The sequence below is a fragment of the Brassica oleracea genome, chromosome C8 (assembly GCF_000695525.1).
Source record: "Brassica oleracea var. oleracea cultivar TO1000 chromosome C8, BOL, whole genome shotgun sequence".
NCBI classification, from domain to species: domain Eukaryota; kingdom Viridiplantae; phylum Streptophyta; class Magnoliopsida; order Brassicales; family Brassicaceae; genus Brassica; species Brassica oleracea.
In genome coordinates this window covers 27,731,631-27,749,630 of record NC_027755.1, presented here as the reverse complement: position 1 = coordinate 27,749,630, position 18,000 = coordinate 27,731,631, and the positions used below count along the sequence as shown (strand labels likewise).

Genomic DNA, 18,000 nt, shown 5'->3' with positions numbered 1-18,000 from the left:
CACTTTTGTCCGGTCTGCCTCATTCATGTGTAGTTATGTTACAACTTAGACCATCTCCAACCCACCCCTATTTCTATCTCTATATTTTCCCCTAAAATAAAGAAACTCTGTTATAGAGGTAAAAATGCTCCAATGTATGCATTTATAATAGCAATTCTCTATTTATAGAGCAAAATATAGAGATATGATATTTCTACCTCTAAATATAGAGGTAAAAAGTAATTTTCCTCTATATTTTCTTCTAAATAGAGGAAGTCTATTATAGAGGCATACATTGGAGCATTTTAACCTCTATAATAGAGATCTCTATTTTAGAGGAAAATATAGAGGTGTACATTAGGGGAAAATGACATTTTTAGACCCCAACAATTTGCGTCGTGCTTTTTTAGACCCAAACAAAACATAAGTGCGAAATCATTCCTGAACTGAGATTTTTTAAAAAATTTCGACCCAAACTTGACTCCGTAACATGAAATCCTACTGTGACTAACGATAACCGTTAAACCATGCTTAGTCGGATAAAGAAAAAGTGCCGATTTCAACCCGTACAATTTCGGTCATGCCTTTTTAGACCTGAACGATAAGTAAGTGCGATTTCATACCCAAACTGAACAATAATTTGAATTTCATACCCGAACTGAATAATAGTTTGAATTTCATAAAAAAACTACTCTTAGTTTAACTAATGTTTGGTTAGTTACCCGTCATTTTTGAGCGAGTCAGTGTCTAGGCAGAGATGACGTCTCGAGAAAGAGTTAAAACGACGTCGTTTTTTTCTAAAATAATAAAATTCCGTGACTTGGAAGGTCGAATCCACGACAGACAAGTGAATTAAACGAACACTTTGCCATCAAGTCGGTAACTTTTTCCATATTTACATATATAATAACTTATATCTTTGTCTTGTTCGCCAATCCGCGCTCTTTCATGTTACACCATTGTTTTTCTTCTTCACGATACTAGGTTTCCTCACGGATTCGTCGCGGATCGATCTCTGATAAAATGGATTCGATTTCTTGGGCTTGATAATGCCTCGGTTCATGCTAATTCATTTTTAGACGAAGAAATTAATCTTCGCTCTTGTCTACGTGCTCTAGCCGGAGCTACTCTTTTTGGCTCCCAACATTGCCTTCTCATGCAATTTTAAAATGTTCATTACTATCAAAAATAGAACTTTCTAAAGACTAAAAACTGAAACTTCTGAAATTGGCAACTGAGAGAGAGATAGTTAGAGGAAGAAGAAGCTAGTGATTTCTTTATTCGTTTTGGTACCTATATAATTTAGTATATATGTAGATTTTACAAAACTTGTCTTAGTCCAGTGGTTTAATGCTCAGTTTAGTGCTTCTGTAGGTGTGTTTTCGAGTCTTAGTGTGTGTTTTTTTAATTAGTGTAGTTAAAACGACGTCGGTTGACTAAACAAACGTTAGTCAAAGTAATTTTTTTATGTTAATATTAAAGTTTGGGTATGATATTCAAATTATTGTTCAGTTTGGGTATGAAATCACACTTACTCATTGTCCAGATCTGAAAAGGCATGACCGAAATTGTACGGGTTGAAATATGCACGTTTTCTTTATTCGACTAAGCACGGTCTAACTGTTGACTAACTTATCAAAGTAAGATTTCACGTTACGGAGTTAAGTTTGGGTCGAAATTTTAAAAAAAATCTCAGTTGAGAAATGATTTCGCACTTATGTTTTGTTTGGATCTAAAAAAGCACGACGTAAATTGTTGGGGTCTAAAAATGCTCTTTTTCCGTACATTGGACATGCTATTACAAACCAACTTTATATTATATAGTAGCTAACATGTTTCTGGTCACAGAACCTATGAATTGTTCTCTGAATCTCACTTCTTGTGGCCTTGTGAGTTGTGGGGAACCACGTGTCACCCACACCAGCATGCTAGTTATAGATAAATATATATTGTCAAGAATTGAAAATGTGTGGCTGTGAATCATTTCACCGCTTGAGACTCTGTTTTAGACCAAAGTCGAGTACTTTCATCCTTTTTTTTGTTCAAAAATGGCCACGTCTTTGGCCTCCCTTCCGACAAGTTTTTGTCTGAACCATGTTGATGAGTGTTGCAAGCGTTCACCCACCAAACCATCATTGTCAAGCTATCATCCAGCCGCGAAGAGGAGCCTGATGGGCCACTCGCTGCGCTGCCACGAATTTAGTAGTACAGCGAGGAGATTCGTAGTGATGGCTGCGACTGGAGGATCTAGAAAATCTAAAGAAAGTCAACCGTCTTGGGCGAATCCTGACTCGGACGAGCCACCTCCTTGGGCCAGAGACGAAGGAGGCTCTTCTTCTTCTACATCTCAAGAGAGCTTTGAGGTTCCCTTCTTCGTTTATCTACTTGCCTCAGCGATCACTGCCATTGCTGCTGTATGCCTCCTTTCTTTCTCTGTGACTTCTGATTACACTGATTCATATCAAAGATGTTTATTTTTATGCATCTTTTGGTCACTTGTAGATTGGTTCTGTTTTTGAGTACTCGAGTAGGAATCCAGTGTTCGGTGTCTTGGAATCCGACAGCATCTTTTATACTCCTGTTCTTGGTTTCTTTGCTTTTACTGGAATCCCCACTTCTGTGAGTTCTCTTCTCTCTTTGTATCTTGTATTATATTATTAGCTGAAACAAGTGGGTTCTGTCTGCAGGTGTTCCTATGGTTCAAATCCGTTGAAGCTGCTAACAAGGAAGCTGCGGAACAAGATAAAAGAGATGGATATCGTTAACCTCTCTTTCGCAACTTTCACAGTGATTGGTGTTGTCCTCCACATACTTATTATGAAGATATTATGCATTATTAGTTAAAGGAGCTTGACTAAAATTCACAGTTCACTTCACTATATATTATACCTGCTTTTTTTTTGTTAGTTATAACAATATCACCACTTGTTCAATGAGTTCTTTCACATATCCAACTTGTTTCGGAAATACATTTCTTGCTATCATTGTTGGTAGGAGGAGTTTGGAATGAAAATTAGCAGTTGATGGATATTTATTACCTTAAGACTCTTGAAATTTAGAGCGAAGAGAGTCAACTTCTGATAGACAGACTATGCTTGAGTAATGGCTATTTACGGACTAATGTAGAGCAAAGAACTAATGTTTTATTATCTTCAAAAGAGGCTAAAAGACAAGGAAACAAAATTTGGTAACCGGAGAAGTGTTCTTCAGTTCTTGAGTCTTGACCATCAAACTAGGTAGCAAATGAGAATTGTCTGTAAAGCATTTTCTTTGACGAGGGTCGAGGATGATGTTGTGAATAAGTGATATAGATGGTTGTTAAGTGAGCCGTCAACTTCAAAAGAGCGAAGGAGCAGATTTAGATGTGAGCTTTTATCCATGCACAAGAGCGAAGCGTGCATGCACTATGACCATCCGTACTAATAAGAGTTGCAAAAAGTAATTGAATCTTATACAAAAGTCAGAAACTTTGGCTTAACCGACATTGATCTCAATAGATTAGTGTCGGTAGTTACCCCCATCTAAATTTGTGGACTCGAAGATAACACGTCATTACAAAAAAAAAGAGAAGAAAAAACGTTGCAAATTCATTAAATAACCCTTAAATAAACTTGTCAAAACCTCTGCATAAACTAAAAAAAGAGAACTATAAAACACCATGTTATTTCACTAGTTACATGTTTTTTAGGGACTTTTTGCAAGTTCGACACCATTTTTTGTCATGAACTTAAAATTTTGGTTTGTTCAAGTAAAAAAAACCTAATTTTTGGTAGCCTAATTAACATGTCTCTGACCAAATGACACAATATTATTGGTCGATCGGAATGGTTACACACAGAAATGCGGTTAGGTTATATGGAAAAGCTAGCAGTTAGCTAAATAATTTCTTCGTGCGCATCATATTGTGACACGTCCTACCACACGTCGTCATAACATGATCAGCTCCAGATGAGTTTATCCTATGTTCACATTTAGTTTCTAAAGATAATTAAAAAGATTGCAAGAAAACGACATGAAAACTAATACCACACGGAATGGACAATGCCTCTTCTTAAAATCTTAAAATCTTAAAACTAACCCCTGCCACTATCTTCTTCTTATATGCATATCTTTCACTATTTTCTTTTGTCAACTCCTTTGTATTTTAATTGTGTTATTATTCAACACAAAAAAAAAGAAAAAGAAACATTCTACTTCTCTCTGTCTTTTTCTCATCTCATCTGAATTTTCTATTTCTTCTGTCGTTGCTTTGTATAACCGCCGGCCGTCGATGAACGATCGGAGTCTGAAAAAGTCTCTATCCGGAAAAACCAACCCCCCTAAGGATGATTTCATAGTTGGAGATGCCGACGAGAACTTGGATCTCTTCTCAATCAACCGTAGTGGCCTGACTTCTTTGGATGGTATCATCTTACCTATCTTCCCTTCTCATTGACTTGTATTTTCATTTGCTTTTCTACAACGACACAATCATACTAATATTCTCTTTTGATCTATTAGTATAGTTACATTTTGTATCCTGAAGATAGCTTGTATATATGTACGAGTTGTGTTTTTCACAAGACCCATTACATGCTAACAATAAAACTGGTGTAACTTAGGCTCCAAAATAAATTGACCTTATACTTGAGCATGTTATATTGAGCAAAGACATACTTATACTTTTTTGCTAGACATAATGTTTTTTTTTTATCTGCTAAAATTTGGTGCAAGCTAGCCATAATGTTTTACTTGTTATTTCTTTTTTATCTGATCATATAGTACAGTTTGCATGTACATTTAATGTATCATTCTCTATTTGGTCAGCTGCTTTGATTAAACCAGGAAGACGCTCTTTCGAACAAGCTAAAGTTTCTAAACCTGAACTTGATGATGAGAAAGAACATTGGAATGACCAGTAAGTTATATTTAATAAACATTTTTTCCTGATTATAATAGATTTATAATGTTTTGATATGCAATTAGGCTTTATTATACCGTTCCTGAAGTTACATTAGAAGCTCTTTCTAAATTGGTTCTACAAGCTAGAAACGTAACTTCCAAGCTTCAGTCAATTTCTACCACAAGAGCTGGTACAAAGGTATGAATGCAATCAAATATTCACGTTAGCTTATATATACTCCTTTAAAGAGATCATATAAGATTTGTCTCACAGGACGAGAGCTATCCATCTTCAAAACCAACGAGAAGCACTTCAACAGTACGTCCCTCAAACATTCCCACACTTCGTCCTTCTAGCATTCCAACACTTCGTCCCTCCAACACTGTCAGGTCCTCGTCAGCCCCTAAGAAGACTACTACAACAACAACAACAGCTTCAGCTTCGGTTGCATCTCCAAAGAGAAGTGTCTCTCGATCTTTAACTCCTGTATCACGCAAAACACCATCACGATCTTCAACTCCTTCAAGAATCAGTACAACTATTCCTACTTTCAAGAAAGCTGGAGACCCTCAAAGATCAAGATCGTTGACTCCTAGGTCAAAGCCTCAGACTGCAGCAACCTCAGCTGCACCTTCAAGTAGGACCAGTACTGTGCGCTCTACGTCTGCGTCATCACGCCCATCACTTTCATCAACACCTCATACACCGCCAAGAGGAAGAGAAAAAACAGTCACTCTAGCGTTTGGTCGACCAGTGGCAACCACAAGGCATGTAACTTCGCCAAAACGGAACACATCTCCTGATGTTACAAGAACGAGACCTAAAGGCCATTCTTCTTCTTCTCTGATTCCTACCTTTTCAGGCATGGGGCATACAACAGCAAGGGCAAAGTCTGTAAAGTCATCTCCAACTGTTTCAGATCCAACAAGGCCCGGCAAAAAAGTGTCAAAAGCTTCGGTCCAAATTGCTAACAACCACATGGTAACATTCTCTTGTCACACAATATATAATACTACTTTTAGAAAAATACCATTAGATAGCAATAAATCAATTTTTTGTTCAAAAATATCACATAAAAGAAGGAAAATCGCCAAAATAGTATTCAGTACGAGTTTTAAAAACATATTTTATTTAGGTTTGGGTTTATTAATTGGAGTTTAGACTTTAGTATATTGAAGTGGGATTTGGTTTAGGATGTAGGGTAATTAAGTGTTTTTATTGGGTATTTTTATTTTAAAATGTTATTCTGTGACAAATTTTTTAAAAGTATTATATATGAGATTTGCCATATCTTTTATATTTTATTTAAAACGTCCACAGCTATCAATAACATGTTCATTGTAGGACGCACGAAAGGGGAAAGCAAATTATCCGTTTTCGGGCACAATGTTGTACCCACAAAGCATCAAATCTTATTCAAGAAAGTGGTGTGGTAGTAGTGAAGGAAGCAGCAGCAGTAACCAGGAAGAGGACGAAGGAAAAAGCCTAATGAAAGAAGAAAACACAGAGAAGAGTGACAGTGCTCGTTACGAGTCCCTCTTGGATGTTAAAGATGTCAAGGATACTAACTGGCTACTTAACCTTGATGATGAGTCTAATCATTCTCTCATCTTCGACAGTGTTTTCGACTCTCCTCCTGAGCCATTCTCTCCTCTTTGACTCTTTTTATATTATCTTTTTCTTAAAACACACAAGTTGCTTGGAAAATAATTCTTTTTCACTCTTTTTATTTGTGTAATGAAAGAGAATAATAAGAGAATGATTGATCTACTTGTTGAAATACATGTGTTCTTGTAAATGCTTCTTGTATTGGTTGACAAAAAAAATGTACATCTTTGAGGTTTTTGTTGGTTTGTACAAAATAGTTTCAACAAAAGAAACTGGAGTTGCACCAGTAATGCAGAATTCCATACTATGAATCTATGGTTGAAGTGAAATTTCGGTTATTGCTGAGAAAATCTAGTAATCTACGAATTAAATTTTACCAAAAAAAAATCTACGAATCCCCTATATATTAACTGAGAAACATTACAACTTTTTTTTGTAGACACGTGTCATATTCTTAGAATCCTTAGAGAAATAGGTTGGTCCATCTAATAATATAATATTTTTTTTATTAAACTAACCTTAATATTCTTTATTATTTTTTTAAATAAAAGTTACGGAATTGCTTAATGTTGCTAAAGTATATATGATAATTAATGATTTTTAATAATAAAAATTAGTGTATCTTCTATCGTATTTGTTTAATTTAAAACTATTTAAAAATTAAAAAACCAAACCATATAATAAAATTTAGATTTTTTGTTTATGTTATTTTTTTGAATATTTACAAATGACTATAAATTACCAAAAAATTTAAAATTCTCACATTCAAATTTTGTGATCCATGGTTTAAATTTTTTTGTTATAACAAGATACAAATGATTACAAAATCATATAAGTAAAAAGTCTAATTTAATTAATTATTAAGATTAAAAGATATATATATATATATGTATATACATTTTTAAAGTTAAACTATATACCATATAAAATACATAAATATTTTAATTTCAAAATTTACTTTGAACAATATTTTTTTGATAAAAGCTTTGAACAAACATTGACAACTTAATTTTTTAAAAATTATAAATTACTATAACTATTAATCCACAATGAATTTTTTATTAGTAATTTAAAGTTTTTGCAATAAAAAATACAAATGATAAAAAAAACCATATGAGTAGAAATCATCATTTAATAGACATTAATATTAAAAATATACTATATATGTTAATATCATTTAAATTTAATTATATATCTATCAAATAGAAAAATATTGTTTGGATTAATAAAATTTATTTATATGTTCGCACCAATTTAATTATATATGTAACGGTTACTGAATTTTAAATTATTCAATATACATTTATTATTCATAATATGCAAAAACATATAATATCTAAAATAATGTATATATATAATGTTCACTATGCGCAAGGCGATGATTTTAACATAATTAAACTTAAAGAAAGCACAAAACTTAGAAAGAAATTCAATTGGCGCAAGTACTTGTTTTAGATTTGTTTATTGATTGTTTGGATAAATAATTTACAAGATTTGTATTTATACTAAAAATACAAGTTTCTATTTTTCTTATAGATTTTTTTTTCTTCAATAAAAATCATTTTTCCTACACTTGAAATGAATCTTGTATAGCATTCCAAATAGGGATGCAATCAAGGATCTGGACCGCGGTCCTGGCCCGTAAAAGCTTGCTGCGGGACGGGATTGCGCCTCTATTTGGTAAGCCCGCAAAATTGCGGGCTTCGCGGGATGGGTTCAAAGCGGGACGGGTCGAAAGCGGGACGAGTTCAAAGCGGGACGGGTTCAAAGCGGGATGGGTCGAAAGCGGGACGGGTCGAAAGCGGGATGGGCTACAGGTTAACCTGCGGGATTTTGAAGACCCGCAACCCTAATTCCCCATTTCTGCTTTCACCTAAAACATAGAGACAGAGAGACAGAGAGAAAGCGATTCGACGTTATGTAGCTCCGGTGATGGTGGTTTCAAGGTCGATGATGCTTCTGGTGTCCCAAGCGCCTTCGATCTGCACCGGTGGAGCTTCTTCGAGTCATCATAAGAAATTCGAAAACTCACTTTCCACCGAAGAAGAAGATCTAGTTCCCGCAATAGGTTCTTCGTAGTTTTGCCTATATGTATTTGTTCACATTATCATACATTTTGGAGTTTTAGGTTTCAATATATCTTAAAATGACTTCTATTATTCTTATTTGCAGAAGATGAAGTTGATGGTGAACAAGAGAAATCTCCATCTTTTTGTCGCTTGTTGGTAATAAAGATGAAGAACAAGACGTGGGATTAGTGTTTTCTTTTTATTTGTTTTTGGGAATAGCATCTTCGATTTGGTGTTGGTTTTATTTAATTTTGGATTCAGAAATCTAAAGCATTTGTTATGAACTTATGTGTTATAATATTTGGATTCAATAACTAAAGTATTGTTTATTTTTAAAATGTTTGGAGTCTAACAAAAGTAAATAAAGTAGTGTTTTGATCCAACTAAAATCTCCAACTAACAAGTGTATTGTCTTATCCAGTTCAATCCTTGACTAAACTCACTTACTGATACATCATGAAACTGATGAAGCATCCTGAATCATGTCTTGAAGCGTTCGGGAGTCATATATGTTTGTAATTCTATGTCTCCGGACCGATCCGCAAAGGCCTACATGTTTTGCGGTACGAGTTTGGTCAGCCATTTTGAGGACCGCAACCTGCGCTGACCTGACTCACCGTGACCCGCTCGAAGACGAATCCGCTGCGGTACGGGACGGGATTCAGATAAACAACTTTCCTAATTCTAAATGAGTCTTTTACTAGTGCAACAAAAGTAAACTTTTACTAGTTTACTGAGATTTAAATCACTATGATTGTTTATACAATCAACACGTCTAGTTCCATGATTTGTTGGACTTTTCAAAGTCTGACACAATAGCTATGTTCGGTTTAGGCGTATCTAACAGTGTAATAACGGTTAAAAGAACTAATCTCATTGACTAAGTTGTGTCACTATCTTACTTTACACTTTAACAGACTTGTTTAGTTGTTTGGTATAACAACCCTATCTCCAGTTCGGCTTTTTACAACACTTGTCATGAGATGTTCCGTTTCTCATAAGTCAAAAGTACAAGTAAATGGTTTCTTACGTGTTGCTTTCACTACAAAAGCGTTGTAGAGAACAAACCCAAATAGTACATTGACGCAAATCATATGTTTCATGTTTTGTAAAAGCAAAAACAAAACACATTAATTTTTACACTCTTTTATGATTGTGGTACGTAGTATCAAATACACAAATAAATAACAGTAAAGAGACCAATAGCAAATAAGTAGCAAAGAGAAAGAGAAACGAACCAGAATCATTTTGGATAAAGCCGGTTTAGAAAAGATTGTACTGTACCGGGTTTTTAAGACTCTTCTCTCTAACGTCCCTTAGGGTTCATGATCTGAGAAAACACAGCACTTGGAGTGAGCCCATCTGAATCATCGCTAGCCAAACTCCGACCACCAATGCTCATGTCTATTCCGCTGCTCCTCGAGTCAGTCACGTTCCCTTCATACACATCAGAGCCTTTGTCATTGTTCTTCCCTTTACAGTTACCATCATCATACTTAATCTCATCCATGTCCATCTCACTGCATATCCCCTTCCCGCTCTCCTCAGCGCTTTCCTGAAGCTGCAACGCGAACTCCAAGTTCCACAGAACATCTCCCATCGACGGTCTCTCAATGCCCTGGTCTAGCACACACTTCATCGCGGTCTCAGCAAACTTCTTAAAGCACTCAGGTGTGATCTTGCCCTTGAGATGAGGATCAACGATCTGATCAAGCATGCCCTTCTTGTAGCAGTATGGTGCCCACTCAGCTAAGCTCACTTGCTCTTTAGCTAGCGTGGGGTTCAAGGCAGGTCTTGCACAAAGAGCTTCGAAGAGAACAACTCCAAAGGAGTAGACATCGGACTTATCAGTCAGTTGCTGCCGTCTAAAGTACTCTGGGTCAAGATAACCGAAACTTCCTTTCACGACCGTGCTCACGTGCGTGTGGTCAAGTGCAGGACCAGTCTTCGACAGACCGAAGTCAGAGACCTTAGCCACCCATTTCTCATCAAGCAAAATGTTAGTCGTCTTCACATCTCTGTGGATGATGGTGTGCTTCGCACCAGTGTGTAGATAATGCAAACCTCTAGCCGCACCGATGCAAATCTCAAGACGCTGCTTCCAAGAAAGAGGAGCGTTCTGAGTCTTGTATAGATGCTCCCTCATCGTCCCGTGAGCCATGTAGTCATACACCAGAATCATCTCGCAATTCTCTTCGCAGTAACCTATCAACGACACGAGGTGCCGGTGTCTAAGCTTCGAGAGCATCTCGATCTCGGTCTGGAACTCGTGGACTCCTTGCTCCGACATCGGGTTGCCTCTCTTGATGGCCACCTTCGTGGTCCCTCCGTCGATTTCTCCTCTGTAAACTTTCCCAAAACCACCGACGCCGAGGACTCTAGACTCGTCGAAGTTCTTGGTAGCGGCTTTGATCTCAGCAAAGGAGAAGTGACGGCAAAGATTCGACGGAAGAGACGACGCGTAGCTCCCTGTAGTGTTAGTCTTCCCGGAGCCAGCGGAATGCGAGTTTCCGTACAAAGACAGCGGAAGCCAGCCCGACGTAGCATCACTCGCAGGCTGGTACTCACCGCTCTTCCGTCTCCGGTACGCAGCCATTGCAAAAAATCCAACAATAAGCCCCAGCACTACAGCGCCACTAGCTGCACCCGCCACAACAGCCGTATGGCTCTTGGTATGACTAGTACGCTGTTGCAAGACTTTGGACGGATCAGCAGTCACCTTGGGGCCAGGCAGAGGGTTAGTACCAGCGAGGTTACCGTCAGAGCTATTCATCTTGAAGATCTCAACACCGTTGAGAATCGAATCGTAGTACTGCGGCTTGGTGATTGGGTTAGGATGAAGCGCAAGCCAGAGATCCTGCTGCCCTTTCCCTTCAGGGGGGATCACAACGTAGTCCTTATGCAACGCGATCCCGTTGCCACCTGTCCATCCCGCCACGTCAGCCGCAGGCTCAGCCGTCTGATTGTTGAGATAGATCGCGAACACTCTCTGGTTAATCTTGTTGATGTTGGCGGAAACCTCGCAGAAGTGAAGCCTGACGAGGTAGCTAAACCCAGAGTCAACGCTGAACACCCAGGTCAAATTGTAGTTGAGATTGACCTGAGCCGTTGGGCCCATGGACCTAGCCGTGGAGTACACGTCAGCAGGAGCGATATAAGAAGGCGTACCGGTAGGGTACTGGATCGTCATGTTGGGATCAGCTGTCTCGGGGATACCGAGACTCGCGGCGAAGATGTAATCCTGATCATCGTGCCAAGACCTAAACAAACCGGTGTCAGCAGAAGGAGAGATGTCGTTCCCGCCGACGTTGAGCCTGTAGACGTTCTCGAGAGCGGTGGTGTTATCGATCGTGACGCCACCAGAAGTCCCTACAACAGTCAGCGTCCCGTCGGTGCTACTGTAGATATCAGGCATCGAAGTCACCTCGATACCGTTGACGAAGGCGTAGGCGTTAGAAGGCGTTGACTCTGGTGTGAAGGTCATGTTCAAGGTCCCACCCTCGACGTTGACAACGAACTCTTTGATGATGTAAGCGTAGTTCAACGCCTGAGAGGTCTGAGCAGCGCTGAAGTTCTTGAGGAGAGTGTAGGGCCCTGAGGAGAGGGAGAAGAGGGAGTTGGTTGCGTTGAGGCCGTCGTAGGAGTTGGGGTAGAAGTAGAGACGCACGAACTTACGACCTGCGATACAGAAAGTGTTTAGTAAACCGGAAATGACTAAACCGAAGTAAAATTACTAAACCAAGATTGAACCAATACCTGACGCGACCGGGAAGGAGTAAGTGAAGGGAGATCTGAAGATTCTGGCGGACATGTAAGGGACTGTGGGGACGGAGGGGTCTTGTGTTGCGGCGGGGGATGTTTTGGAGTCTCCGGAGGAAGACAGGAACTTGGATTTGACATCGGGGATCCATGTGCGGTTATCTGTGTCGGTTAGGTCGGAGGAGCCGCCGCAGTTTAAGAGGATTTTGTCGGTGGGTGTGTAGTCAGCGGCTGAGATTAGAGTGGTGACGGATAAGAGAAGGAGGAGGAGGAGGAGAGACAAGGGGGATCGTCCCTCCGTGAACGTCATCGTTTCTTCTCGATCTACGGAAAGAGGAAATAAAAATAGAAAGTTTTACAGATCTGCAAATGGAAAGTTTCAGACAGGCAAGGAGAGTGAATTCCGACAAGAGTTGAAGTGAAGATAAAACATACCTTAAGAATCGGTGGAGAATTCTAGCGATGAAATCGGAGAGATTTGGAGAAGAAAGAAGGATGAGAGAGAGTTATGAAAGAGGAGAGAGATAATGGAGGTGAGAGCATAGTTAAACGGACATCCTCCCAGCATTGTTGTTGCCTCCCTCTAAACGCGTAGACGTTAGTTTTAATTAAAAAAATATATTTATTTTATGTAGCCGGCTTGATAAGTGACGATAATACCCTTAAGAGTAACAGCTGTTGTTACAACATTCCCTTGGGATAATGTTGATTGGCATGGATTGGTCTGTCTTTGTTGACAGCGTTTTTTTATTTTATGCGGTGACGAGTGGCGACCCCTCGTGGCTGAGCTGGCTCTCGCATTTATATAAAGCGAAAGAGAGGGACCCGTTTTGATAGAAAACTCGGTCTTTTTTTAATTTAATTTAGTCATTGGAATTTGTCAAATCACATTTTGCGGTTGAGTTATCTTTTATTTCCGCCGCTTTTGTTCGTCGTCTCCTCTTTCAGTAGAGAGTCAGCGTTTTTACTTTTCTTGATGTGCTAAGTAGTTAGGATTGAGTTAAAGTTTCTCTTTTTGGATGAGGTAATCGTGTTGATCGTCAAAGTTTTGTTGATAATATGATATAGGCCTAAGTTTAAGATATTTGAGCCTGACTGATTACGTGACGCCAAGGACATTCCCTCTTCTGGGGGTGTGATGTTTCTTCGGGAAAACGGGTATAGCTGCTACGTCTTTCCGATAAGACACAAAAGCTAAAGAACAACTAGAATTGATAGAACAGAACACAAGAACAGTGTCGAATCTATTTGTATGTTTTACGATCTCTTCCACGTTCATTTTCACGAGTTGCATGTGCAAATGAAGATTTATAAAACGCCAGCTGCTTTGATAAGCACTATGCTGCTACAATATAGTTTTCCATGGTCTCTCAGTATATGTTCCTATATTTTATACATATTCACATCTTTTATAAACTTTATTTTTTTTTTTTTGTTTAACCAGGTGGTGGATTCGGGTCTTCGGCCCTACTCTCTCCCCTAGGCTCGGAGCCAGCCTGCGTCTGTACCGGTTAAGGCCCTGGACACTCCTCCCACGGTGGATCGAACCCAGGAGCGCAACAACACCAACGCCTGCGCTTAAACCAACTGGGCTGCCACATCCGTGGTTTTTTATAAACTTTATTGGGTGTATCTTTTTAGGTTTATGATTTATAGCCTTTATTCAATACGTCATTTTCTGGAAGTGAATTGCATTTGTGGTTATGTCATCAATATACCGCCAAAAATTCATCAAGAAATCATTCCCAACAATATCTTTGGGAATCATTCATCTTCAACAATTTTAAGATTTTCTTACATTAGTTAATTAACTAAGAAATTATTCCCAAATATATAAACGTTTTATATGAGACATATATTAACATTTTGTAAAAACAGTTTTGCATCTATATAAGCGTTTACATCGATTTATCTTCTAAAATTCAGATCATTATATTCAATATTTTAGCACTTCCTATTTATCTTGTTTTACTATACAAAATACAAATAAATAACCAAAAATGTATTTCTCTTTTCATGTACGCTATTTTCTCCTTTAGATTACTTACTCTAGGCAAGCACAACCAACAAACCTCCCAGTGCGCCTAAACCGAAGTTTACCGAGCAGACTTGAAAGCTTGGGAGAATGCTTCCTACTTAAACTCATATCCTTACTTGCACTTATCACACTCAAGCTCGCCGCCCCAGTTGCTGCTGTCATCACACAAACATCACATTCACTCACCACGCTACTACCTCCTAAAACCTTGTTCCTCCCACTTACTGCTTGAAACTCAAACTCTACTTGATCAGCCAATACACTACTTTCGTTTCCTTCACCACCACCAACACTTCGATGCATCTCAGCATCCTCGTAAAACACAAACATATGATCCCTCTGAACCTCAGGAGCTTCTCTCGGACCCCAACACCTGAAAACTTTCTCCATTTTACTAATCACCTTTCTCTTACTCTTCCATGTGCTTATGCACCTGACCCCAAGACCAGCATTGTTGTGACTATCATCCACAAACGTAACCACAACAAATATAGCAAAGCCCAAGAGTGTGTTGCGTAGGGAAGAAGTTAGCTCTACCATTGCAAACGAACCTGTCCGCAAATTGTAGGAAGATGTCTGATTTGCATCCGCAGGAGCGCAAATGCTGAACGCAAGTGCTTTGATGAGTTCCTGCTCATGTTCTTTGCCGATGCTTGATACTTTAGCCAGACCTTTTGCTACTCGTTTTCTAGCCACTTCTGGAGACTTATTAAAGCAATTGTTAAAGGTGTAGTGACTAGGAAAGTGCTCAGACCCCCATGAAACTGACTCTAGGGATACACAACCATGCACGTTCAAGAGTTTCAAACTTTGTGGAAGCTCTGGAAGAGATCTGAGGTTTCTACAGTGACGTAATCTGAGGCTATGCAGTTTAGATAGCTGCTTTATACTTTCAGGGATTTTTCTGAAACCGTTCCTGCTAAGATCCAATACCGTTACTGTAGCCAAGGAACATATCTCTTCAGGTATATGCATCAAAGATGAATTGCAGAGGGACAAAGATACTAGAGCATAGAATCTTGGGACCAAGCCATGTAGTAACCTTGAAGATGGCAACAGCCTTGGTTGAGGCAAGTAATCTTGACGCTGACATACATTCTCATTAAAATCTGAGATAAGATTACTCATGCCAGTTTCTACTGTGAACAGCCTTGGTAACTTAAGTGTGACAAGAGATTTTAAGTTACTAATCTCCATGGGAAGACGTCGAAGCCTTTTGCAGTTCTGAAAATCTAATATGACAAGTTCTGAGAGATACGTGATTGACGAGGGCACTTCTTGTATAGCTGTGCCAGCAAGATATAACTCTTCCAAGTTTCTTGGGAGGTTGATATCTTCCATGTCTTCAAGCTCTGAGCATCCAGAGAGATTAAGTACCGCAAGAGAAGTCAAGGTACTCAATCTCAATGGTATCTTTTGAAGCTGTTTGCAGTTCTCCAAATCTAACACAACAAGTTCAGAGAGATGCACTAGGGAAGGCAGTTCTTGAATGCTGGTGCCACCAAGGTATAGCTTTTTAAGATTCTTTGGGATAACCTGAATATCCTCAAGCTCTATGCAACGAGACAGATCAAGAACTTTGAGGTGTTCCAAATAAACCATGATTGAGTCTTCAAGATCAAAGAATTTGTGACCCCCATGATGATAAGTAATTATGTTATCTTGTGAAGAGAGGGTCACAGTTGGTATTGATCTTATACCAGTTTTTTTGAGATACAACTCCTCAATATTAAGTGGAACCTTTGGGAAACTTTTGATTTTTATGCAACAAGATAGATTTATCACCTGGAGATGATGGAAATGGCATGTGTCTATAAATCTTTCTAGTCTTGTACAACCTTGAAGATCAATAACCTCAATGTTTCGAGCACTTTGAAGTTCTTGAACATCGACTAGCTTTCGTGAATGACAAAGTTTGATCCTCTTCAGCATCTCAAGTTCCTGGAAAAAATGTTCAAAAAAATAAAATAGCCGCCGTAATAGTAAATAAAAAATGTCAAGAAAATAATTATGTGAATTTTTCTTACCTTGGTTCCTTCCCAAAGTCTCTGAAGTTTACTGGAGCACATGTTAAGTATAACAAGATTCCTAGTATCAAAACCTTGTGGTAAGGACAACAATGGGAAATTTTCCCAGTGCAATAACCTTAACTCATCTGGTAGAGATTTAAGTCCCTTGGGGAGGTGTATTGTAGAATAGCTTCCAGGTTTGGAACTGCAAATCTTCAGATATCTGAGATTGTACATTTTCTCAAACGCCATAGGGTTGAGATCAAAGTTTAAGACAGATGGGTTCAGAGATATGGCTTCAATGTCTTCACTTCCCTGAAGCAACAAGTGAAACAAATAGATAAAGAAGTTGTCTCGCTAAGGTTTGTGAGAGAGGTTAAAAAAACATACCAAGACGTTTTTGTCCTCCAGAAAATGCTTAATGCTCGATGGTTTCCATAGTCTGGAACGTCTCTTTCTTCTATTGATTATTTTGCGACCTATGTCTTGGATCAGATTATGCATTACTACCTTGCCTTGTGAGATACTCACCAAACATTTCTCAACAAGAACATTGATTCCAACACGTGGAAAGAAACCACACCCCTCAAGAAGATGCATCACATAGTCGATGCTTTCTCCCCTGAAAAGACAAACAATGTCAAGAAATATGTTCTTCTCGTTAGCACCAAGTAAGCCATATGTGCTCTTGACTGCATCTTGAATCTCTTGTGGGTGAGATTGCTCGAGCGTGAGGAATGCGTTCTCAACTTCTTTTGGATTATCCCTCGTCTTTCTCCCATAATACTTTAGAGCTAAAGGATTACCATCTGCATATTCAATCACTTTGGGTAATAGTTTCTGCAGATTCTCATGTTTGATGTCCTTTCCAAATGCAAAGCGCGAGAATAGCTTCATAGCCTCGTCCTCATTTAAACCAGGAACCTCGTAGATTTGCTCCACTTGACAAAGAGAAAACACTTGTTTATCTCTTGAAGTTATGATAATCAAACTCCCCGGAGAAAACCAATTAAGCCCTCCAAGAAATGACTCTGCATCTAGACACTTGCGGACATCATCAAGAACAACGAGAACTCTTTTGTGTCCTAAAACCTTTCTAAGTAGGATCGGTCTTGTAACCGGACTATTCACGCCAAACTCTTCCCTAAGAGTTTTCCCAAAGTGTTCCCCTAACAGAGAGTAAAGTCCCTTGTCATGAAACTCCTTGTGAAAATCTTTGACAAAGCAAGAAGCCTCGTAGTCACAAGACATTTGGTCAAAGATGGCTTTAGCAAGTGTTGTCTTCCCTATGCCGGCCATACCCCATAGTCCTATCCTACGAACTCCGCATGGTTTCTTGCGTAGCAAGTTTTCTATCTTCACCAGCTTCGAATGCATACCAATATTCTCCGTGGCATTGAGCTTTTCACGCACATCAGCGACTATCTCTTCTACAAGGTCGGAGTCACTGCATAAAATTTTTAAATTTTTTTTTAAGTAAAAAACTAGTTAATAATAGAGAAAAAGACAAAAATAACAGTAAATCAAGTTTTTGTTCCCAGACTAGCGGTCAAAAGTCACAAAAATAACACTCAATGTTTTATCAAAAGTCACAAACTTAGGGTTTAGAGTTAAAAGGTGGGGTTTAGGATTTAGGGTTTAGGGTTTAGGGTTTAG

General features: G+C 38.7%; 4 protein-coding genes across 4 annotated transcripts in view; 2 read left to right on the top strand and 2 right to left on the bottom strand.

The window, feature by feature from the left end:
• The first annotated feature begins 1,948 nt into the window (after window positions 1-1,948).
• Window positions 1,949-3,007, top strand: LOC106309958. The gene is made up of 3 exons (XM_013747130.1): window positions 1,949-2,393; window positions 2,482-2,598; window positions 2,667-3,007. Exons 1-3 carry the CDS (start codon window positions 2,028-2,030, stop codon window positions 2,742-2,744), a joined length of 561 nt encoding a protein of 186 aa, XP_013602584.1. The 5' UTR covers window positions 1,949-2,027; the 3' UTR covers window positions 2,745-3,007.
• A 1,087-nt stretch (window positions 3,008-4,094) lies between these two features.
• On the top strand, window positions 4,095-6,745 carry LOC106308249 (mucin-5AC). Its single transcript, XM_013745393.1, has 5 exons — window positions 4,095-4,382; window positions 4,786-4,876; window positions 4,945-5,059; window positions 5,135-5,842; window positions 6,206-6,745. Exons 1-5 carry the CDS (start codon window positions 4,250-4,252, stop codon window positions 6,518-6,520), a joined length of 1,362 nt encoding a protein of 453 aa, XP_013600847.1. The 5' UTR covers window positions 4,095-4,249; the 3' UTR covers window positions 6,521-6,745.
• A 2,802-nt stretch (window positions 6,746-9,547) lies between these two features.
• On the bottom strand, window positions 9,548-12,898 carry LOC106311665 (receptor-like protein kinase FERONIA). Its single transcript, XM_013748915.1, has 3 exons — window positions 12,733-12,898; window positions 12,295-12,621; window positions 9,548-12,216 (listed from the first exon to the last, which is right to left on the bottom strand). The coding sequence occupies exons 2-3, from the start codon at window positions 12,605-12,607 to the stop codon at window positions 9,845-9,847; spliced, it is 2,685 nt and encodes an 894-aa protein (XP_013604369.1). The 5' UTR covers window positions 12,608-12,621; window positions 12,733-12,898; the 3' UTR covers window positions 9,548-9,844.
• A 1,355-nt stretch (window positions 12,899-14,253) lies between these two features.
• LOC106312195 (disease resistance protein RRS1) overlaps window positions 14,254-18,000 on the bottom strand; it is a 6,012-nt gene continuing 2,265 nt past the window's right edge. The window contains exons 2-4 of the mRNA XM_013749613.1: window positions 16,735-17,791; window positions 16,363-16,659; window positions 14,254-16,276 (exon numbers count right to left, since the gene is read on the bottom strand). Coding sequence (XP_013605067.1) covers window positions 14,342-16,276; window positions 16,363-16,659; window positions 16,735-17,791 — 3,289 coding nt within the window. The 3' untranslated portion in view covers window positions 14,254-14,341. The remainder of the gene's footprint in view (window positions 16,277-16,362; window positions 16,660-16,734; window positions 17,792-18,000) is intronic.

Excerpts from the sequence above, each read along its gene's own strand:
- LOC106309958 (XM_013747130.1), top strand. The coding sequence starts at position 2,028 with ATGGCCACGTCTTTGGCCTCCCTTCCGACAAGTTTTTGTCTGAACCAT. Across the intron at positions 2,394-2,481 it reads CGATCACTGCCATTGCTGCT|ATTGGTTCTGTTTTTGAGTA; the intron begins GTATGCCTCCTT and ends GGTCACTTGTAG. Across the intron at positions 2,599-2,666 it reads TTACTGGAATCCCCACTTCT|GTGTTCCTATGGTTCAAATC; the intron begins GTGAGTTCTCTT and ends TTCTGTCTGCAG.
- LOC106308249 (XM_013745393.1), top strand. The coding sequence starts at position 4,250 with ATGAACGATCGGAGTCTGAAAAAGTCTCTATCCGGAAAAACCAACCCC. Across the intron at positions 4,383-4,785 it reads TGGCCTGACTTCTTTGGATG|CTGCTTTGATTAAACCAGGA; the intron begins GTATCATCTTAC and ends CTATTTGGTCAG. Across the intron at positions 4,877-4,944 it reads AAAGAACATTGGAATGACCA|GCTTTATTATACCGTTCCTG; the intron begins GTAAGTTATATT and ends ATATGCAATTAG.
- LOC106311665 (XM_013748915.1), bottom strand. The coding sequence starts at position 12,607 with ATGACGTTCACGGAGGGACGATCCCCCTTGTCTCTCCTCCTCCTCCTC. Across the intron at positions 12,217-12,294 it reads CTCCTTCCCGGTCGCGTCAG|GTCGTAAGTTCGTGCGTCTC; the intron begins GTATTGGTTCAA and ends TCTGTATCGCAG.